At 38.0% G+C, this 24,454-nt stretch overlaps 1 protein-coding gene across 1 annotated transcript in view; it reads right to left on the reverse strand.

The window, feature by feature from the left end:
* LOC129750534 (protein N-terminal glutamine amidohydrolase) overlaps positions 1-24,454 on the reverse strand; it is a 156,437-nt gene that overhangs the window by 17,418 nt on the left and 114,565 nt on the right. The window contains exons 2-3 of the mRNA XM_055745487.1: positions 10,528-10,830; positions 10,326-10,450 (exon numbers count right to left, since the gene is read on the reverse strand). Of these exons, the coding sequence (XP_055601462.1) occupies positions 10,326-10,450; positions 10,528-10,830 (428 nt within the window). The remainder of the gene's footprint in view (positions 1-10,325; positions 10,451-10,527; positions 10,831-24,454) is intronic.

The raw sequence follows: 24,454 nt of genomic DNA on the forward strand, positions 1-24,454 counted from the left end.
GAAGAGTATGAAGTTTTGGCCAAAGGAGCTTCCAAGCAGAATGGATTCGAAATTTCTCGACCAATTGATATGGGCGTATGCTCAAGCGAAAGCTTGTAGATAATCTCACCCAAGTGTCAATTTTCTGAAGGCTTCCATCTCTGAGGTGTGGGCTTCAATATCAGAGGCTTATATTGAAAGTGGACACATGGAATGATTGTTTTTAAGATGTCAATCTACATATCTGAATGAATAAAAGGTTCATAAATCATGTAAACATCAAGAAAAGTGTTTTTGAACCTTGATGGCAGATTTTCGTATTTTTTATGGGTCATACTGTAAACCAATTTGAAAATTTGAAATGAATTTTGCATAGGCCTACAAGGTACTGCCATCCTGCGAGTGATGGCTAGAGCTAAAGCTCTTTGTTTGCCAATTTTGCTCTTTTTGCCAAACAATCGGCGTATCTAATAAATAAACTGTTCATTGAATGAGTCATGAACGCTAAAAAGCCACCTTCAAGCGTCACCCAAATGACCATACGATATGTAATTCGTCGAAAAAAAATCTATCATATAACATCCCACTCACTTAGCTGATCAAAATATAGCAGATTGGGAAAAATCGAATACAGTGCATGAAAAATTCTTCTTTCCGATTTATGGAACCTCATGGATCGCTCGTGGAAAATGCTGGAGCGTCTGGTAAAGCAGCGTTTTTCCATGGTGAGTCTTTTGATAGTTAAAAGCTTGTTTTTAGCCCAGGATACTTCATTGAGGATGATTTTACTTCAGTCAAAAGTATTTTAACGCACGCCCTTGGAATAAACTATGTATCACATCGAGAAAATCCCGAGCATTTTGATCGGACAATACACAGCATACTTGAAGCACTGATCACACTAACAGGACACTTAGAACAAAAATTCGGCCACTTTCTGGCTAATTTTTTTGCCGAATTTTGCAGGTTCGCAATACCGACGGTAGGTGGCGAATCTACCATTTTCCCGATACAAATTCCATGTAGAACAAAAACAAAAGTTCCTGTTTAGCCCGATTTTACTGTAGGAATGGCCTTTTTTTCAAGTTGGGTGGCACTTTCTAACTGGGATAGCATTTCTTCAAATCGATCAATGCGCACTCTGGAATCGATATTGAGTTCTGTTGGAAAAAATGATCCAACAAACGAAATCGAGTGTCCAGTTAGTATGGTCAGTGCTTGAAGCATGGGTGAATGGGTGTATTAGTTTTTCATCGCTCTCTTACTAGGTATTCCTTCGGTCACTGAAAAATCGGGCCTTATAAACCTATCATGGGTCAAGGGTTTATTTTATTTTCATAGTTAACCGTCTCACGACACAACTTGAGGTACATAATTCTAGACTTTGTTTTGATTAGGTCGTATGAGCCACATTACATGTTCCGAGAAAATCGTTGATGAAATTATTAAACGCATTTTTTATTCTAGTATTTTGAATAACACTGATAGCTGTCTGGAAAACTGGTATGAGAAGTGGAAATAGTTGGAGAACATGCTAATGTATATAATATGGCTATTCGTTTAGTTATAATCAGTGAAAATGTACTTACGACATTCTGCATTACCTACTTGGTGCTAACGTCGTTATGCAGATGAACATTAATTCCATTTTAAATTGATTGGATGTTTCTCAATATTTGTAATTTCCATCGAAATTAATGGAAAACTTATATTTAACTTAATACTATGCAGAGGTGTTACCTGAAAGTTCCCGTACAGTGATTACCGGAATCGGTGCTTCGAGGGACTGTCCATCATGGTTGATTGTAGTCGACCGACTTAAAATTGATGGCTTGCTGTTCTGTTATTCCAATGATCGTTCCCAGGAGTTCGGAAACGTATCCAAATAGCCGCTTGTTGTTTTGATTGCCTCTGTAAAATATGAGACTGATGATTTGCTATTTTGCTCAGCATAAATTAACATTAATTGAACTTACCTCGTTACATATTGAAGGCCTCTATTGTACCAAGATAGTAAAAACTACCATTTATCACGACCTCCGTTTAATATTTTCACTTTTGTACACTTCCCGGGGCACTTTACGGAAAAAATGCAAAAGGTCGCTTCAACCACTACGCCGAATTGTTGTTTTGCGACTTATTGCATGCACGGCAAATTAGCGCGATGCAAATAGTTGTAAAAACCAAATTGCACTCGAAAATGAGAAAGTCATTATACGTCTTAATTTTAATTCATGTTCTAAAATTTATTTATTGATCAAATGAAACCAAATTTGTTCCTGGCGTAGATTACATGTTTTTCAATCGTTTGCAGTAAATAACTCAATTTTGACCATGTTGGTTCATACGACCTAATCAAAACAAACTCTAGAATTCCTAAAATTCACTCGGTCCAAGGCAACCGTTCTCCAACTTTTCGGACATTCCACAATCGCCGGATCACGCTCCACTTGGTCTAATCACCTTGATCGTTGTGCCTCTGCTCGTCTCGTTTCTACCGCAGCAAACACCTGTTTTGCAGGACAGTCCTGCCTAGCATATCTGGCCAGCCTCCGCCACTTTCTGGATACTGGGTATGCTGTAGAGTCGCGCGAGCTCGTGTTTCATCCTTTGCCTCCACACTCCGTTCTCCTGCACGACGTCAAAGATGGTTCTTAACACTCGTCGCTCGAATACTCCGAGTGTATGCAGGTCCTCCTCAAGCAATATCCATGTCTCGTGCCCATAGAGGACAACCGGTCTAATGAGCGTCATGTATGTATGTATGTATGTATGTATGTATGGTTCCCCCATCGGTAGCAAGGTCCAGCCTATGTCTGTGTGGCTTGGCCTTCGAATTGCTTCTCAGGCTTCCACGGCCGATGGTTCGTCGAGGGAAGGCATCCAACCTTCAGAGACCTACAATGGTTGGCAATCCACTCCGCTTGCAATAGTCTCTAAAGATTAACCCCAGATGCATTCACTTTGAAATATATATTATTGATATAATGAAACTCATCTTACCTGTCGGAAACTTATGGGATTCGAACCCAAAAGTTTTTCTTGCCGATACCGGGAATCGAACCCAGTACGCCTGGGTTACCAGACAACCGGTCTAATGAGCGTCATGTACAGATTAAACTTCGTGCGAGGGCTGAGTCTTCTCGACCGCAGTTGCTTGTGAAGTCCATAGTAGCCTTCCGCTGACCATTTGCTGCCGGACCACACGGCTGGTGTCATTGTCTACAGTCACCAGTGAGCCGAGATAGACAAAGTCTTCGACTATCTCCAGATCGTCGCCGTCGATAGTGAATGATGGATCAAAGCAGGTTACCTTATCAGATTCCGTTTTCCATCCTTCGATGATCGGCCGCAGAGATTAGTTGCTATGAGCTACCTGATTAATAGTTTAGTGGTTCTCCACCAACGAACCAGCAGTTCCGTTTGTTAAGTTTTGTATTAAGGTACGAATCATAGTAATCCTAGAGAATTCATTCTATGATGGAAACATAGTTCATTTACCATTCCTGTATGTTTATTCGGTCTCATGTTTCACTTCTTGTACAACCAGTGACCAGAGTGGACGGTTTTAGTGTTAACACCGTTCGATCTGGCTCACGAATTCTTCCGGTGCAGGACAGTAAAACCGAGGACTTGCTGATCGCCACAGCAGCAATTGAGTGTTATTCGCCACGAGTATTAATTACTGCCAAACCAAACTTTGTCAATAAACCAGCAATCATGCAATACGCATGCAAGGGGAACGGCACTTGGGTTTTCGGCCAGTTCACTTATCACAAACACACAATTTTTCGGTTTAAAAGGTTTTTATTCGCTTACAAAGCTACTTTCGCAAACTAGACAGTAATTTGCACGGACACAATAGACGACAACGGAGATTTTGATGCGAGTGTAGCGGCTTTGGGTGTGCAGCTATCGAGTCCAGACACAATCGACTCGAAGCTAAAGTTTTTCTTGCGCTGATCGAACAGTCATTATATATCATTACCATCAGTACTGATGGATGATGATGGTTACTCCTGACGGTTGTGAGCAATCGTTTGTAGTATTTCTCGGTGGAAAGTGTTTTTTGGTGATCCATTGTTCACCCATTCGCCGATCGCCGCTCCAAATTGGTCAGTAGTATATCCCCGATCAGTTGATGGTGGATAGGAATATGCACGCAGTGCTCAACTACCGAACAGTGACCTTGTTATTGGTGGATAAGTGGCTTAGGTTGGTCACGGATCCGCAGGCCAGCAATACTTCGACTTGGACGTATTAATCATTAACCCAATCCTTCCTGCTTCGCGTTTCAGTTTGCGATAGATCTACTCCACCGCCGCAGATGATCTGCCTACCATCAGGATAGACCATCGCCTTGTCGAAGCCCCCTGCGTGATTCGAACGCACTCGACAATTCAACCGAAATCCGCACACAGCACTGCGTTTCATCCATCGTCGCCTTGATCTGTCTGGTCAGCTTCCCGGAAAAGCCGTACTCGTTCAAGATTTTCGATAGCTCGTCACGGTCGATCGTGTCGTATGCGGCTTTGAAGTCGATAAATAGATGGTGCGTTGGGACTTGATATTCACGGCAGTTTTGGAGGATTTGTCGTAGTGTGAAGATCTGGTGCGTTGTCGACCGTCCCTCCATGAAGCCGGCCTGATGACTTCCCACGAATTTGTTTGCTAGTTGCGTTAGGCGACGGAGTAGGATTTGGTACATCACTTTGTAGGCGGCATTTTGGACAGTGATCGCTCGGTAGTTCATACAGTGCAATTTGTCACTCTTTTTGTAGATGGGGCATATTATCCCCTCCTTCCACTACTTCGATAGCTATCCTGTGTCCCAGATCCGCACCATCAACCGGTGTAGGTAACTTATCCGGGCCCATTTTGATGAGTTCTGCTGCGATGCCATCCTTCCCAGCCGATTTGTTTCTATCCAGCTGGTGAATGGTTTCCTTAATTTCACCCATCGTTGGGAGTGGCTCCACCTCGTCATTGGATACGCCGGCGATGTATCTTCCCCTACCGTCTTGATCTCCTGCATGTACGCCGTTCAGGTATTTATCGAAGTGCTGCTTCCACCTTTTGATCACCTCAAGATTGTCCGTCAGGATGCCTCCGTCCATATCCCGGCACATTTCGGCGTGCGGCACGAAGCCTTTGCGGGATGCGTTGAGTTTCTGATAGAATTTTCGTGTTTCTTGGGAACGATGCAGCTGCTCGAGCTCCTTCAGGTGGCGCTTTTTCTCCTGGACAATTCAGACACGCTGTCTCTTACGCTGTCGGTGATTTTCCATGTTTCGACGGGTGGTGCTTCTATGTTCTGCGGCCACCCACGCAGCGTTCTCTTTGTCCATCACCCTCCTACACTCCTCGTCGAACCAGTCGTTCCGTCGAGTTCGTTCCACATGCTCCAAGACGTTCTCCGCTGCGCTGTTGATGGCTGTCGATCAGTCGAGCGATATTTAACCGAAACGGGCGTCGGTTTCGTATGTTGTAGGCGCTCGGTTGTTGTTGCACGCAGCCCCTGACCTAGGAAACCGATGTTTATGGTTTTTCTTTCTTAATTTTTTTTTTGTCCACGATGCTGCTTTCCTGTTGAAGGAATAGCAATCCATGCTATCCTTTCAACAATTCTAGTTTTTTCATTGGAACAGTGCTTAGTAACGAACCTTGTTTATGATAAAAAATATCACTTAGTAACAGAACTCCCCTTAAAAAAGACGTACTTTTATATTAGTCCGAAAGTCTTTTGGATTCTAGTTGTTCCTGTTCTTACCCCAATTCTGCTATCTCAACAAGTTATGGACTCTGCAGGAAGAGAAGCAGTTTTACACGGAATACCATTATTCTGTGGTGGAAATGGATTCCACAATTGGAGCTTCCGGGTCAAGATGCATCTATACGCATTGGAGTTGGCTCACATATTGTCGCAGGATCCACTGAAAGTGGCAGCAGAAAAGTCGAAATTTTAGCGAAGTCATCGTTGATTAGTTTCTTCGAAGATGAATGCCTGGAAATAGTTCGTGAGAAGGCACCAGCAAAACTGATGTGGTGTGCTCTCGAAAATTCGTATGCCCGAAAAGACTTGCCTCGCAGAATTTTTTTCGGGAGCAAGATGAACGAAGGTGAATCCATGCGGTCCCATCTAGTGAAGTTTGAAGACCTTGTTTGGCAGCTACGCTTGACTGGAACGAATTTGTCGGAAGCCGTTGTTGTGGTGATTCTTTCTGGCACCCTGTCGGAGTCAAACTACTCCTTGATCACAGCTTTGGAGAACCTGGATGACAATGATCTAAGCCTGGAACTCCAAAAGCAGCGTTTGCTAAGCGAGGAGATGAAGCAGCTGGATCGTCATAGGCATGCTTGGCATCGCTCCTCAGATTTGCCCGTTCAGAGTAAGAGCGTGTATTTTTTTCGCTGTGCTCTTCCCAAGCAGAGAATCTTTAAAAAATGCTCAGTTACCTCCAGAGCGACCAAGCGTCCACCCAAGTGTGGGCAAGAGATGCAAGCAAACTGATGAAGTGCGTTCTCGGTGCAGATTAATTCGTTCGCACTCGGGCGAAAGAGAAGCTTTACAGAAAACTCGGTTTGTCTTCATCGGTTGCGTCTGGATCGATGTTTGGAAGTATGTCAGAATTTACAATGCAGAATATAAATCTAACGGAACTAAATGAATAACGCCAAAGGTAGTTAAGATAGAATGCTGGTGTTTTCGACAACATTGCTCTGTAAAATAAAGCGCATATTTTGATATGAAATATAAAGTTTAGAAGTCCACCAATAGCGAGATATAAATCATAACTTTCTTGTTTAGCATTTTAGAGCTTTAGTTTCTTCTACAAAGTTATTTATCTCAACAAAATACACAACTTTGCTTAACATATCAAAGTTCTACAATCTTAACTCAAGGAGATACGGTTGAATTAAAAAAAAATACTTGAAAAATGCTCTACAAAAAGTTATTGTTATTATCGCGCTATTTTTAAATCTCTCGCCTTTAAATTTTATATCAAAATATGCGAATTAACAACTTTGCCCAAAACACCTATCTTTTCATTCCTGAGCGAGTTCCTCTAGATTGATGTTCTGCACCAGGACAAATGATTAGCTACGAAAGCTTTCTTCAGTTGAAAAATATCAAAAGCGAAAAATATCAAAAAATCCTAAATTTTACTATTTGTGAAAGTTTTGAAGTTTTATTATTAAAATTTGTCCCAGATCCCTGCGTAATGTTCACGGTTTGTTTAAAAGACAAAGATTTTTGGATAATTTTAGTAAATGTTACTTTTCGAATTGCTGCTTTTGTAAATTAATGCTTCCTACGTACGATATTAAAGAACATAAACCTAAGTATACAGCAATTTGCGGATGCCCGAATATTGTGAAAAAACCACTTGGATTTTACCCAGTTTTATCCACATTATTTGGAAAATGAAACAAGAAAATCAAATTCAGTTTAAAATTGTTTGTCAAAAATTGAATTTGTGAAAGTTTATTTCATCAAAAATCAAACCAAAACTTTCCTTCGTATGCTTTAAACATAAATTTGACACTGCTGATGTGTTGCAACAAAAAAATGTAAGTCGTTTTCCTTCACTAGATGAATGTCTGGAATTTCCTCAGATTTGGCCGGATATTGCTCGGTTTATGGAATGGAGAATTTCAGATTATTTACCCGGTTTTCACCATGTTTTTCAAATAATTTGCCAGGAAGTGCCCGGCCCGGCTACGTACAGAAATAGTTCATACATAAATCTACATTGGACCTCTTCAACTGATGCACTGTTCCGCACTGCATAACGGCTTTTTTTTAAGAAAACATTCCTGCATTGAAATCTTTCCGGCTGGATACACTGAGCTACGCAGCAGCGTCGCTAGAGCACAATTTTCTAGCCAGCTCCTTCTCTTTTCTTTAGAGCGAGCGACGTCCACCCGACCGTCAGAGCAACCGCAATCGGGCGCACTCGGCAAAAAGATAAGTGAACGTTGATCGGCTGAGCAGTGCACTCGGAAACCGAAATGATAAAAGTGTTATTCGTTCTCTGCTCTGTTCTGTTTGCGAGGTGTTGGACAAGCATGGTCATAGGGATGTGCAGGATCCGGATCTATCAGCAGCGTGTTTTCGGGATGGTTTTCCTAAGAAAGTCACGAAGAGGTTCAACGGAAGATGTATGTAATTGGGATAATTGGATTGATAATTGGAAGCAGCAACACCAAAGTGCTCGTCAATATAAAAGATGTGCTGTTCATTCCGGATCTCAGGGATAGTCAGATGTCGGTCAGCCAGCTGGAAGAAGGCTGGAAATTCTCTGGCACCAAATCTACGATGAAGAAGGATGAATATTTGCGGTCGCATATCTGAATGGTAATCTTTATCAACTGCAGATAAAGATAATATCAGATGGTATCCAAGTCAGAATAGAGTACCAATCGAATCGGAGGTTCAGAAAGAGTCACCGAAGCGCAAGGTTCGTTACATGCGGTTGACAGTGAATTGTGCGATTCGCTTACTAGTTCCGAAGAATTCTCTGAGCCGGATGAACACGAATCGGATGTTAGCAGCAACGGAGAGTTATCCGCGCTCCCGCCGTATCTAGAACACCACGAGCTCTTAGCAAACTCATCGATTAGGCGTAGCGGTTGGGAGCGCTCGCTTTCAGGTAAGTCCTGGTTCATTTCGTTAATTTAGGTACAGTTTCTATTGGTTCCCTTTCCTTTCATGTTTTATGCGATCCCGATGATGTGAGGAGCGAACCTAATTCCTTCGAAAAGAATTACTCTTGGAACCAAACGATGTGCCCCGATGGTATGAAGCTCTTGAGTCAGGAATGGATGTTCCGCCTTAATGAAAATGACCATGGTCAACCGTTGCACTACGATTAGCAGCGGAAAACTTTAGGGAATATTGAAATAGACAGTTTACATGGAGGTTCTCGACTATCAAAACCCCGTCGAGTGTGGCGTTTGGTCCGGTCATTGTATCGTGTAAATCGGTCCACCGGATATCGTTCTACGTGTGATCATGAAGCCTCAGAATTGGTGAAGATATACACAGTAAATGAAAATTACCGAGTTCGGTAATTTTTTTACCGAAATCCTAACATGTGTAAATCGTTAAACTGTTCGGTATTTTTTTCGTTAAAAATAAACGAACATCGGTAATGAAGAATCGATTTACCGATGTTCGTTTATTTTTTACCGAAAAAATTACCGAACAGTTTAACGATTTACACATGTTAGGATTTCAGTAAAAAAATTACCGAACTCGGTAATTTTCGTTTACTGTGTAAGCTATCGAGAAAAAAAGATCAACTTTGTGATGTATCAACCAAGCTGCTGGAATTCCGTTTGGGACCCGAAACGGATATAGGTCTACATGAGCGAGAGGGGGTATTGAAGGACTAATAACCCATAATATCCTTGTATGAATTCTAGATTTTCCATAGCAACAGTGCTAAGTAACGAACCTTGTTTATAATGAGAAACGCATTACTTAGTACCAGAACCCTTTTTAATAAAACCGTACTTTTATATAAGTCTGAAAGCTTTTGGATTTTGGTTGTTCCGGTCCTTACCCCAATTCTGCTATCTCAACATTTCCTCTCCATACTTTCGAATCGAATTTGGGACCGCTCCAATCCGTTCTTTCATTTTCGCCAACTGATTGACGGGTGACGGCTCGCTTACGCAATATAGCCACTCAATTTTGCCACGCGTTGTAAATCTGGAGCTCTCTCGCTTTACTATCACGCTTCGAGATTTTTTTTTGGGTGACGAACGTGTTAACGATAAATATGAGAACGCGATGACTTCTCATTTGTTTCCAATGACGATCAAGATAACTCGTCCGAAGTAATTTTCTTTAGTCGATTCTAGTTCTAAGAATATTCTCCGACAGAACTGGAAGCATGCAAGAGAACAAACGCAGGGAAAGTGATTTTTCTAGCTATTTGCTTCCATTCTGACTCTCCGCGCTCTTAACTTCATTCAAAGTAGTGAGAAATTTTTTCTTGTCCGGGAGCGAGAACTTATTTTTAACGTTAAAAGAGACGATAGTTTGAGTCGGAATACATAACTTATCGAGAGCAAAATTGAAATTGATAAGTGCTAGTATAGTGATCTTGCAGATGAAAATCTCTCTCACGGGTGTTTTGATCGTCAAATTCTATCAGAGGATAACGGTTTGTGGATTCCCTGCCTATAGTCAACACAGTCTTAAACATTAAGTGTAGGTACCTATAATTCATTGAACTTTAAAAAGTTCATTACATCACTAATAGAAATAGATATTGTGTAGAAAATATAGTGCCTGACTGTACTAGAGTGAATATCAAATGTCAAAAAATACTCACTGCTAGTTTGAATTGGAGCATAAGATGGGGGCGGTTTGATCCACGATCCGTCCGGTCTGCGCATATGCCTTCTGTCGGACGAAAACTCCGCTAGGTATTTTTCGGCAGGTATTACTCTAAAAAATCTGTTCCAAAAGAATAAGGGTCAATTAAACAGTAGAAATCCAATGCGGAACTTTCACAAAAGCGTCCCCTCACTAACCTATGGTGTTCCGGGGTAACGGCGTAGTCGGATCGGAACGTTTCCGTCACGTACTTGTGAAAGTAGGTCGGGAAGGGCAGGGTCGTGTCCAGATCGAACACCAGACACCGGTTCGGCGAGGGGTTGTGCATGAAGAACACGTGATAATCCCATATCACCAGCTTTTCGTCGCCGCGGCCGGCCTTCTGCCTCCACAGTGGCACGGTTCTTCGCTCGTTGGACACGAACACGGCGTAGCTTTTCGCCAGCTCGGCCGGATGTGTCTTTTTCACCTGCTCGCACAGCTTCCATACGTTTTCCTCGCTGTGGGAAGAAAAGAAAAAAAACGGCATTTGTTGAGTGTCTTAGTTAAAAGTGACAAGACATAGGATGTTATTTACAATAAATTATTTCTATAATAAACGGATAGCTTCGGTTCAATTATCACGCAAAGTGAGGCTTATTTAGCGAGTCACGTGATGTGACTTGCAATATTTTAGATCGTTATGGTGACTCCAACAACCATTCCAAGGAAGAAATTTTAGCTTAGATGAACTTCGATCATTCCAAATTGATTTCCTTGAGTTAAGAAGAAGAGAAGAAATTTTGCATGTCTCGTCATTTGACTCGTTTTCAGAATTAGCCCGTAATGTATTTTGTACTTTTGATGAGTAAATTGCTAGAGAATGGCGTGGGTTGATGAAAAAAATAACAGGATGTTAGGTGTAAGTTACGCAAATTTCCTGAAAACAATTGATAATTGTAGTCTGTATACCCTATTAAAAAATTTTTTGTTTTAAATTTTGTTTTGTTGACTTTATCTGAAATTATTTAATGAAAACATATCATTGGTCATCCTTCAAAACGAAGTCGACTCCAATGAAACTACACATAATAGGAATTAGCATATGATGCGTAGCGATATCGAAGCGGCACAAATTTGCAATGTTCATTAGCCTGTGCCCCGATTTAAATGTCTATACAGTTAGTGTGTTTTGCAAGGACTCGTCCATCAATCAACTGAGAGGGCAGTGATTTCAAAATCCAACGCCCGAAGCTCGCTGTTTTTGTTGTTGCTATCGTCGTCGTCTGCTTGACTTGTTTGACCGAAACATTATAAATTTCGCAAAACTAATTATCTCCAGTTGCACACATTTCTGCGTAGTACGTTGATTCAAATTTGAAATTAAGATATCCTAGAAATGTTGAAGAACCTTCAACAGGCCACATTTTTTCTATATCGTTTGAAATCATCGATTGCCATACTCATGTCCGTAATAAAATATGTATAAAAACAGCAAAAGCGACAAAGTCGATCCCAGGTCAATTTTAATTAAATCATATCGATCGGTTATGTTTTTTAATTTTTTCGTCTGGCCGTGCACATGCAGGTTGCAATTTATCCTTTACCTATGCTATCATACTTTTGGACAATGGCATTTCTCTTCCCCCACCGGCACATTACTCTTTTGGAAATGTGTTCAAGCAGCATTGCTTGCTTTCTCGATGATTAATAATATCGGGACTCCAGTGGAAGTAAGAAGATATATGTCAATTGTCGGTGTACAACCTGTTTTCAGCGTTATATTAAAGCATTCATCAGGTCAACGACATTTCTAGCTATTCTAGATTTATAAAAAAAAACTCAAATAACTTCAACTACAATTGGCGACACCCATGAACTACAGTAACATTTGAACTGTTCTAGCTTCAGCGTCCATGCACAACTGTCACGCTGTCAGCTGAAATTAATGTGCTCATGGTTTGTCCGCTCCGAAAGTTCGGAGACCGCTCGAATCAATTTCAGATGACATCGCGTCGAATGTTTGAATATGCTGCTCATAAAATTGTGCATTCTACGCATTTTTCTGAAGGGTGAATCAAGATTCCTTGCACATTCAATACTATTGCATGCTTTATGAGAGTCATATAAAAACTTAAAAAAATCGATTAGTAAACTTTTATTTTCATGACATTTTAATTTTATTTTTTCTTGAAAAACTAAATAAATTCTTCGTATCTCATCAATGCTTACTTATAAGCATTGAAGAGATGCGAAGAATTTATTTAGTTTTTTAATAAAAAATCAAATCTCATAAAAATATTTTATGATTCACAAGAAATTGAAATAAAAGAAATCTCAAAAAAAAACAATCATAAAACAAAACTAGGATCGATGAAATAACTGCAGTGTGATAATTACGCCGGAAGATATATTTTTTTATTAACCTTAATTTTTTTGAGTAACCCGAAAGAGGAAAAACTAAAGATTGAAGACTTTTATGAAAGTTTTGATAAATTAATCAAAAGTTCAAACAATTTCAAAAGCCAAAAAACAAACTGTGGAAACTGGTATTTCATCGCTTTTTGTAGAATAGATCTTTTCAAAGTTTTGATAAAAATGAACCAGATTTTTCAATTTCTTGCAATGGCAATAATTTGCAAATTTGTTGCATGCCAGCTTTTATCCAATTTATTCGTTTTGTTGTAATATTTGTCCCTCTCTTCGTGATCTTCCAGTACTGATGTACTGATATAACATCCCCTGCGTAGGAGAAACTTATTGATCGCCCAGGGTCTCCTGGCGCCAATTAGCCCATTACTCCCGAAGCTTCGTTTCCCGATCATATAGTGATACTTATAACGAAATTTCAACTTTTGCGTTAATCATTAAATTTTCAATTGATCATTCGTAATTTTTTTTTATATGATGAGTTATGTGTCTTAGTTAGTTCAAATTTCAGTTTCAATGTGTCAATTCGATTCTCACTGAAGGAGAGTGTTCAGAACAGAATTAAAGAGATGTCCACTGAATAATTTTATGCGATTGTTATTCGGCAAATCAGTCTATAAATTTCGATAATGATTTTTCGATTATTCCGACGTTTCAATGCTGTCTAAGATCATCTTCAGGGAATTCTTAAATTTTATAATATTTTAGAAATCCCTGATGATTCTAAACAGCAACGAAACGTCGGAATAATCAAAAAATAGTAATTGAAATTAAAAGACTGATCTGCCGAATAACAATCGGAGTGTCCTAAAATTTTTGAAAATTTAATCCAAAGGGGAAAATTGAAGAAAATTCTGATAATCTTCAGAGTATATTGTCTAAAAACATGCCTAATTCAAATCGTTGACCAGTACCGAACTTAATATGAAGTCCCAATCCAAATTTTAAAAATAATTCTAAAACTGCAACTTGTTTTTTTGAATTCTGGATTCTGTGGTAAATTATTAATGTATTTACGTACATGATTCTGTAACTTTTACACCAAAAATATTTCAATTTTCCAATATCCTTATTTTTATTAAATGAATAATGCGATTATCATTGAAAGCGTAAAATTTAAAACAGAATATGGTAAAATGTTCTATCTTCTATGCATTCATTATTGCCAGTCAATTGTGGCCACTCAATTGCAATTGTTTGTTTCTAGTAGAGAAAATTGCTTGAATATATGATTGAGCAGAATTGCAAGAAATTGATTCCGTAACTATAAAAGATTTCATTTTTTTCACTTTTGAACAACTGATATTTTGTTCTTCAAATTCCAGTGTTTACATATGACACAAACTAGAATAATTGGATTTTATTTTTTCATTTAAATGAAAACTTAGTAACGATAAAACATTAACAAAATATGATAGTTGGAACTTTTCGTGAACCCAATTCAAATCTGCTTAATATGAGTAAATTCACGTTTATTAAAAGAAAACTTTGATCTAAGACCTTTCTAAAACTTTGCTTTTCATGAAAATTAGTTGACCTACATTTAAGTTAGGACTGCGTGAATGAATTATGTACTGACTCTTAATACGTTTTATCGAAATTTATCTTTATACACAGTAAATTTTTGCTTCGATTTCCAATTGCTGGAAACGTTCAGCAATCCAAATTTTTGCAGGAAACCAGCAATCAATTTTCTAATTGCTGGACTTTTCAGCATTCGGTAGTGTTCTTGTCATTTTGCTGGAATATCAGCAATCGGTTTTCAAATTGCTGGACTTTCCAGAAATTTGTCTAATTTGATGGTAAAACAGTTGCAGGGCTGGTAGCGGGTTGACAATGAAATAGTAGTGACTTTAGTGACCAAAATTTGAAAAAAAGTGACCAAATAGTGACTTTGAGGACCGAAAAAAGTGACCAAATTGTGACTATGTAAAACGAAAAAAGTAACTTTGAAGTACAAAATATGTGACCAATCAGGCCCGTGCGAAGGACCCGTCCATCAGGGGGGAGGGATTTCGAAATTCAAATTTATATAAAAATAATAACAATACCAAAAATAAACAATTGAAAAGGAAAGGGTTTTCTTACACCGTTTGTCACTCATTTTCAACACACAAACTAAAAAAATGACTGATAAACAAAATTTTGGAAACATATTACAATGAATGCTTCAAATTTTCGATAAGTCAATAAAGTAAGAAATAAATTAGTTACAAGAGAATATCTTAGCAAATTTAAAATTAAAAAATATCTGAATTCTCAAATAAACTTACCATGAATAGATGTTAGGAAAATGATAATAATTGTTCATTTTTGTTCATCTAAATTTGGAATTCTTTTCCTCATTCTCAACTGGAAGTTTAGTGAGAAATTGCGCTGTAATTTTTTAATTTGAACAAAAAATATTTAATCACGATTTAAAATGTGAATTGTCGATTACTGAATAATAAATGAATTATGAACAGAATTTATTCAATGTTTGATGGTTTAATTTAATTTGATAAAAAGAGGAATATATTTACAATTGAAATTATGTTTTATTATTAAAAATTTGGAGTTAAAGGCTTATGGTTGAAGAACACGAAAATTCAGAATTTTAAAACAAGGAAACAATTGTTAAAAATATGTCTTAAAAATTTAAAAAGTTTGATTGAAAAAAATCCGGCAAGTTGATTAGAAAATTTAAAAAAAAAACTGTACAATAAAATTCGGTAAATTTATTTGAAAATTGAAAAAAACAATATGAAAATAAAAAAATATTAGTTTTTAAAAACATTTCAGGAAGAGTTTTTTCAATAAACATGTTTCACCATAACTATTTTGGTGCTTATTTTTTTTTAAATTATTGATTTGGTAAATAGTGTCCTCAACCAGAAATTTCGTCAAATTCGGCCAAACACATTAAGTTTTGGTGATAAACAGTTTATTACTAGTAAAATTGATAGATAACTGATTATGGAAAAATGTCATTACAAGTATTTTTGACATTACAGCAGAAAGTGTAAAAAAACTTGATTCTATTTAAAGTTCATTAATTCATATAAAACTTTTATTTCTAAATAATATGTTTTGATTTGAGTTTTTGTAAAAAATAGTGCAGAAACTTCTCTAAAGATTTTTAATTATTTTCAAAAGTCATTTCAATAACAAAAGCTGATAGAAATGTTGCCTACATATTTAGATTCGGGGAGCTTAAATTAGTTGAAATTACCGTTTAAATTCATTGCACCTAAAAAAAACGTAAATTTTATGGCCTTGTGTAAATTTTTTAAAACCCTTTTTTTTAGTATTTAGAAGAACAAAAAACACGAAATAAAATTGAGTATGAAATTGTTTTTTTAAGAATATTTCATATCAACCTAACATTTGTTATGACATAAAAGATTTTTTTAATAAAAAAATGGTTCGTTTCAATCTCAATCTTAGTAACACTTCTTAATAAAAACCCATTCTAAAGACGATATAGGGTTTTTGTATATCAAGTTTTGAGTTCCAATACAAAAGGTTGATTGAACTAAAAATTATAATCTACAATCAAAGTTAGTTTCAATTCATGAACGTCAAATAATATCGTAGATCGAAATGTTTCAAGCCAAGGGTGATTCATGCCGAAATTCCGCCGGAGGCGAGAAAAATTTCTGACTGACTGGTCAAGTAATTTACCGTTACTACCGTCAATATTAACACGCGCAATTCAAATTACTCTGTCATTGGTTTATGATCGGTGAAAAAAGTGACTTTTGGTGAGAAAAGTGACCATTTTTCGGAAAATAGTGACTTTAGTGACCAAATGATGAAAAAAGTGACTTTTTAGTGACTGACCCAAAAAAAGTGACCAAGTCACTAAAAAGTGACTCGCTACCAGCCCTGCAGTTGTCAAGTTGTCGAATTGGAGTCTGTTAGTTTTCGTACGCTGAAGCAAGGTGAGACTTTATTTCACGAACTTTGGTTGGCTTAATGCAATTATTCTTATTTTCCTCTATATTCTAGCAACCAGACATCAAGTCACGGGTGAGATTTTATTCGATAGGAAGATATTTCATGAAATATACTTATCAAAACTTTATTTCAGGTGGCAGATGATCATTATATAGAAAAAATAAGTAGTTCCTGGAATAAAAACAAAATTGTAAAATGGAAGAAAATAAATGTATTAATTGCTCATCATATGCACACCCAGTATTCAATATTTAATTTTAAATTGAAATGTAAATTTGATACCAAATACAACCGAATATTTTGATAGAAATAGCTGTCTGGATTGCTGATTTCCAGCAATTTGAATTGCTGAAATCCAGCATTAATGTTTGCTGAATTTTCCAGCAATAAATATTGCTGGAAAGTTAGCGGGACAAAAACCAGCAAAATTTTGCTTGTTTCCAGCAAAAAAAAAGCTGTGTGTATCCACCAAAACCAACTGGTGTGAAAAATTAGTTCTTGTGGTATGAATTCACATCACAACTTGAAATTTTAGAGGCTTGTGATATAGCTCAGTTGGAAAGTCTGTTGTCTCCTGAGCAGATGTCCGCGAGTTCGAGCCCAAGAGTAAACATCGATCACAGTTGTACCGGATAAGTTTTTCAATAAGGGTCCGTTCAAATGTTACGTAACGCAATTTTCGAGCATTATCAACCTCCCGACCCCCCTCCCTCCCCCTACGTAACACATTAGTCTCAAAATTTCTAAGCAAAATCCACAAAGCGTAACAAACTGCTATACCCCCTCCCCCCCCTAAAAGCGTTACGTAATATTTGAATGGCCTCTAACGATCCGCCAACTGTAACGTTGATAAAGTCGCAAATGCCATAATGATGGTAAAACGACTATAATCAAAACAAAAAAAAAAACAATTTAAAATTTGAAATACTATCAGTACTTTTATACGTTTCACTTCTTTCTTGATCAACAATTTCGTTAAGAATTATATACATATATTTGGTACACAAGGTACAAAATATAAGTTTGTTATAGTTATTAAATGTTTATTCATTTTAAAAACTTTTTTACTCAATATCTGTGAGCTTAGAAATAGTTTATGGTCGAAAATTTGACGCACGACCGTCCGCTATATTAAAATACCTATAAAATATCTTTGAACTGGACCTGGAATACTTCAGAGTACTGATGTATGTCCGCTGAGATAAAATCAGATTTATGAAGAATTTTCCCAAAGGAATGTGAAATTACGATTTTTTTCCCATATGGTCACCCAAATGGTTCCTGCTAAGGTGGTGTTCGTGTAAAACTGTCAATATATCCTACTGATCCGGTTAACAAGAACAGCGAATAGAAGGGGGCTTATGAATAGCTTATATTATTTTTTTTTAACTTGGACATTTAGATATAATTCTAAAATAATTACTAACCTTCAAGTATGTTCATAATTGAAGTATTTATTATCACGGGAGTGGGAAATTTAACACCAATTTTATTTCAGGTTTGATAACAGGTAATTTTTGGAATATTATATTTTATGCATGACATAACTTTTATTTATATTACTATATTTTTATTTACTATATTCTGGGATAGGGGGATCCATCCGAGCATCTGACTGAAGCGATTCTTTGAGGAGAGCATTGGGCTACCTCATTCTATGGAATCGTGGATTGAAGACGGGCTCGTCTCCACACCCAGTGGAGCGCTCTTCATTATAATGGCTCGATTCAAAGATTGTTTGATTCCAATATATTCTTTCGATGGAGAAAATTTTATCCTATCCCTAACTAGAAGTTTAAGTGCCTCTGCTTGCACTTCTTATCCTTTGGAACAGTCCATTCAAAGGTATATTGGTTCATTTGGTCTCTGAATCTTGAACAAGTTATAAAGAAAAAGTTGCTCGCTGCTACTGGCTGCGCCTTGCTAGCTGGGTGGTAGATAAACATACATACATACATACATATGGTCACCCAAAAATAAACAACTACAGCAATTTGCCAATCGTTTTCCCCTGACCCATCGTTGTGCAGGATGACTTATGTTGTCAATATTTCAGCCATCTTTCATCTTTCTCCCAAAAATATTACTGAATTATTTAATTGGAATGTTTACTGATGAAATGAGGCTTTTTACGATTTTTTTTGCTGGTTGTTAACCAAAACCTTCAAAGTCCTACAACGACAAATAAAGTTTTACGTCAGAACAAAACATTTTTCGTAACAGTTTTCGTTGTGAATCGTTTGTTGGACAATTGATTTTAAGATTAAATGATTTTGAAAACAATATTATGATCCATACATAACCAGATAAAATATCGAATCGCGCTACAATTGGTCCGCTCAATCTTCTCCTGCCTCATTAAAGTACATTAGTCCGCTGCAAGCTTTGTATGTAAATTTTGAATTTGTAAATTTTTATATCTCCCACAACTTTGTTTGTGTCACTGCCAAAAATAGCAATAAAAATTTCGGAAGTGATTCGTTGAGTCCTGAGTTAGCGTAACGTGTTTTGGTTTTGTAAGACAATTTTTATAGGAAACCAAAGTGTTTCATTCAGAAATAACCAGAGTTGAGTTGGTTAACCTCTTTAAAAACATATTTATGTATTGAAAATCTGGAAACTTGCAATTTCTGAAAAGTGTCAAAGTATATTAAATTACCTTGGCTTATAGGACTATTTTTATCAGATTTGTTTTAAAATTCTTCATCTCGACCATTAACTTAACATTTTATGCAAATAATCTAAAGATAGTTCTGAAAAATCCCGTTTTATCAAATTCCCTAACGAGAAACCTCTAGTTTTCGATAAAAATATGGTCAAAATATTGTACTGAAGGAAAATTTTGACTTTAAATTAAAAAAAATTAAGCCGAAGGTTGGAAGACCTGAAATAACACTTTTATTAAGTGAAATTTTCTTGGAAATTCAAATCTCTCGTCGCGCTTGGCCGGAGAAGTTTAATTTGACCTTTAATACTCAGAAAAAAATAAACAGTCATAACTTTTTTTTTTTTTTTTTTATTCGTATCTACATTTATTTGGCTTCTTGCAGTTGCCCTATTGGCCAAGTTTGGTGATAGAATACAATATTACATATCAATATTATTGGTGGTTATAAAGTTACAAAGTTTTTTCAAAATCACTATGTTTTTATTATGTAACACTGTTGTTATATCCAATGGTAGTTGTCTTCTGGTGATGAAAGCTTCCAGATCATCTCTGGTTTCTTCAAAACGAGGGCACGAGAAGAATATGTGGTTGGGATCTGCAACGGGATAACCACATTCACATGCTGCTGATTGGATGATTTTGTTCCGATGAAGATGCGCTGGCAATCTGGAGTGGTTACTAATCAGTTTGCTTAGTATTACAATTTCACGTCTGTTGAGGTTTGAAGTACTGAACCAGGCACAGAGGTTCACCTGTGGTACCAAATAGTAACAATACCGCCCAATCGTTCCTTCGTTCCAATACTGTTGCCAGTGCTGAATTGCTCGCTGTTTGCTGGGAAACACGATGTCGCTGTATGTAAGCTGGAATTCAATTTCGTCCCCGTTGATTGTTGATTGTTTAGCATGCCTATCCGCTTCTTCGTTCCAGAAAACATTTTTGTGTGCTGGGACCCACAAAAAAATAACGTTGTAACTTGATGATTTTAGATCTTGCAGGTTTTTACGTAACTTATACCACCCTTCAGGTAAAACGGATCGAGGTTTAATGTTGAGTAGACTCTCAAGGCTACTTCTGCTATCTGTGAGAACAAGATATGCTCCTTGTGGCATAGTACGGATAATGCGAGTAGCTTCGAGTAACGCTAACATTTCGGCCATGTATACCGAGCATTCAGTAGGGAGTTTTTTACGGGTTATCATTGAGTTGAAAAAAGAAACTACAGCATATCCCACACCTTCCTGAGTTTTCGACCCATCTGTAGCCAATATGTGGAAATCATGGTATTTCCGGTCAATGATTTGTTGTACACAATCGCATGCCGAGAGAGTACGGTTAAGTTGTAATTCAATTGCCACCGAGAAATCAATATCAACTGAACAATGTTGTATTTCTAATGGATACTTAAAACATGGTAGAACACTGTTCTGTTTTGTAAAGGGAGCATATCCAGATAACCTACTTATGCATTTTTCTATATTCGTTACCGGCGGTCGTTGTTGAAGAACAGCTGCATAGAAATCAAACCAATTTTGGACAGAAATCTTGCGATTTACATACTTTTCTGTGATCATGGTTCTTCTCACATTCATGGGCATAACACCACAGAGAACTTCAAGTGAACCCGTATGGCAAGTTTTAGTTGCACCGATAGAAATTCTTAAGCATCGCCATTGTAACCGTTCCAACTGAATGAGCATACTTTGTGCACCGTCAGCGAAAAATATTCCTGCGTATTCCATTATTGGCCGAATACACGATTTGTAGATTGTAAGCAATGAAGATGGATGTGCTCCCCAGCCTTGAGAAGCAACACTTTTCATTAGTTTGATGTATGGTAACACTTTGCGTTTGATTACGTTCACATGAGCACTCCAAGACAGCCTCGGTGTCAAATGTAACCCGAGTAATCTAATCCGGTTATCAAATGGGATCTCAACTCCTTCTATTTGTAGTCTTTCCAAACGATTAATCCGACGTCTTGTGAACACGATTGCATTACATTTCGTCGGTGATAATGCAAGTCCTAGTAGAAGCAAACTATTAGAGAAGATGTTTACTCCGGATTGCACGCGGGATACAGCGGTGTTTCCCTCTTTGTTTCGACAGAGCAATGACACGTCATCTGCATATCCAACCAACATCACTACAGATTTAGCTTCCAGAATAGCGCGTGTTAAGTAGATGTTGAAGCACAGGGGGCTAAGCGGGGAGCCTTGAGGAAGACCCCGCCACGTTGTTCTCTGAGTAAGGTTTTGACCATCCATACATATGCATATATTTCTCTCCCGAAACAGCATATAAACAGCTCTTATCCAATACATATCCACGTTCAACCTTTCCATTTCTGTAACTAAGAGATGAATGTTGACGTTATCATATGCCCCTTCAATATCCAAATTACACATCACGGTATACTCTTTTCGATCAATTGCATATTGTGCCTCACGAACCACTACATGCAGTGCATCAACCGTACCACGGTTTTTACGAAAACCAAACATCTCATGTGGAAATAAACTCGATGACTCCAAAAACCATTCTATCTTGTTTTTGATGATGATCTCCAACAGCTTTCGGAAACACGAAGCCAGCGCTATAGGGCGGTACGAAATCACTTCTGACGGTGACTTACCCGGTTTTAATATGGGAACAATTTGAAATCTTGTCCATTCCTGGGGTATGAACTGACTATCCAAAATCCGGTTGTAAATTCTCGTTAGACACAGCTTTGCGTTTAGTGGTAGATTTTTTATCGCAATATACGGAACATTGTCCATACCCGGTGATGTATTCGAAACTCCAGCCAAGGCAGCTTGTAGATCTAAGATTGTTATATTTGGTTTATCCACCCTATCGGCTCCCTCGAAGAATGATGCGGTAATTCCTCTCTCCGGACATGATTTTGGTGCCAAGCGGTCCAAAATACCTTCCAACACCTCTTGATCTCTCAGATCAGTCGAAGTTTCTCTGCTTCCCTTAAAACGTTTAGCCATTCTCCAGAGTTGCGTAACTGAAGTTTGGCTGTCCAGAGAATCGCAGAATCTCTGCTAGCTTTGCCTCTTCTTTTCTCTTAGTAGTTTTTTAAACTTTTTTTCTGCGTCCATGTATTTGAGATATAGACTGTACTCAGAATGTCCACGTTTCCACGCTTTGAAGTGTGCAGATTTGAGTTCCACAGCCTCGGTAAGCTCTTGGTCCCAAAAAGGCTGTGAGACTTTTTGCTCTCCTCGCGGTCTGTTTTCAATAGAATTTTCTATAGCTGCCCAGAGAGTTTGATTGAATTGGTCATATGGCATATCCCTGCTTCTGCTAATCGCTTCTTCCCAGTGTTCGTTATACTGCTGCCAGTTAACACGGTTCATGTTAATCTTTGGAGATACTGCTTCTGTTCGTCGACAGTTGAGGTTAAACAGAATTGGTAGGTGGTCACTTAGATGTGGGCAATCTAATGTCTCCCAGCGAGCGGATAAACTCAACTCTGGTGACACGATAGTTATATCAATAGCAGTTGGAGTACGGTTGCTATCAAATCTTGTGAAATGGCCGTTGTTTATAACTACCAGATCAGTTTCATTAAGTGCTTCAGCCAAAGAATTTCCCATGGCATTTGTGGAACAATCACCCCACAGAGGATTTCGTGCATTCCAATCTCCAGCAATGACACACGGAGAAGGTATGCTTTCTAGGAACCGTTCAAATGCGTGCTTAGTTATTCGGAACTGAGGATTTATGTACAAGGACACGATAGTAATTGCACTCTCTAGGAAATTTACTTCACAAGCTACTAGTTGAATTTCTTCTGGACAATTTATTTGTTTTGATTTGGGTTTCAGATTTTTATTAATTACAATTGCCACTCCTCCGGAGCTTCTACTTTTATCTGCTCTGAAGATATAGTGGTCATGAATATCAAAACGGATAGATTCATCAAAATGGGTTTCTGACAGAAGAGCAATATCGACGTTGTTAGTGGTAATTAAATTGATGATTTCTGCTTTTTTTCTAAGAGCCCCTCTGCAATTCCATTGCAAGAACTGCAAGGGATCCCCATTTCCTGTAGAGCCCGATGCGGACTATTATAACCGCTTACTAAGATACTCTCTGACCCGAGATGAAATTACAACTTTTAAACACTCTTGCATTTGATCATAGATTCTCTCCGCAAACTCTAAATGTTCATCAGGCAGCTGAGAGACTTTCTCAAGAATTCCCCCTGTGAACTCTTCAGATACGATAGACAGCTCTATTATATCACAAACTTCGTTGGCTAGAGTAGCATTTGCTTCATCCACGTCTGCGTCACAATCAGGTTTTCTTTTCTTTGGAGGGCATTCGAAGCGTTCCGTTGTTGTGTGGGACTCTTCTACAGAGATAGTAGTTGGAAGTGTTAAGGTTTCGACCATTTCCACTGCAGCTAGTGCAGTGAACCAGTCGGTTGTTCCTTGTGAGAAGGTGGTTTGGCGCGATTTCTCTTCAGCTTTACGCTTTATTATTTGTGGGCAGCTCTTATCATCAGATAGATGAGGACCTGCACAGTTCACACACTTTATTGCTGCATTTTCACAAACATGATCATCGCTGATATTTTTCTCCGAGCACATCCGACACTTTTTAGCACTTTTACAGTTTTGAGCACCATGACCCAATTTCCAGCAATTACGACACTGCCGAACTGGGTACACATACTGTTTCACAGAGTACAATACATTTTCAAACTCCACGTGAGATGGTAGACTTGTGCCTTCGAACGTGAAGACCACTGTCCATAGAGGATTGTCAATTCCATCAACTTTTTTCGTCATACGACGCACTTCAAGAATGGCGGGATTATTGGATTGAACCAAGCTATGTTTGTTGAAGGCACGTGCCAACATTAACTCATCGTCCTTTATTTCAATGTCCACATAAGCTATTCCCAGACATTCAGTAAGTCTTTGTGGGATAGAGAATTTCACGTTTTCAATTTCCATAGAAATCAAAGCATTCGCCGCAATGCGGTTTCCCATTAGCACTTTAACTTTTCGCTTGGACAAAGATACAGCTTTTAAATATTCAGGACCGAATTTTTCGACAATTTTCGTAGACAGCTTGATAGCCGAGATATT

This window comes from Uranotaenia lowii, chromosome 3 (assembly GCF_029784155.1).
Source record: "Uranotaenia lowii strain MFRU-FL chromosome 3, ASM2978415v1, whole genome shotgun sequence".
Taxonomy (NCBI): domain Eukaryota; kingdom Metazoa; phylum Arthropoda; class Insecta; order Diptera; family Culicidae; genus Uranotaenia; species Uranotaenia lowii.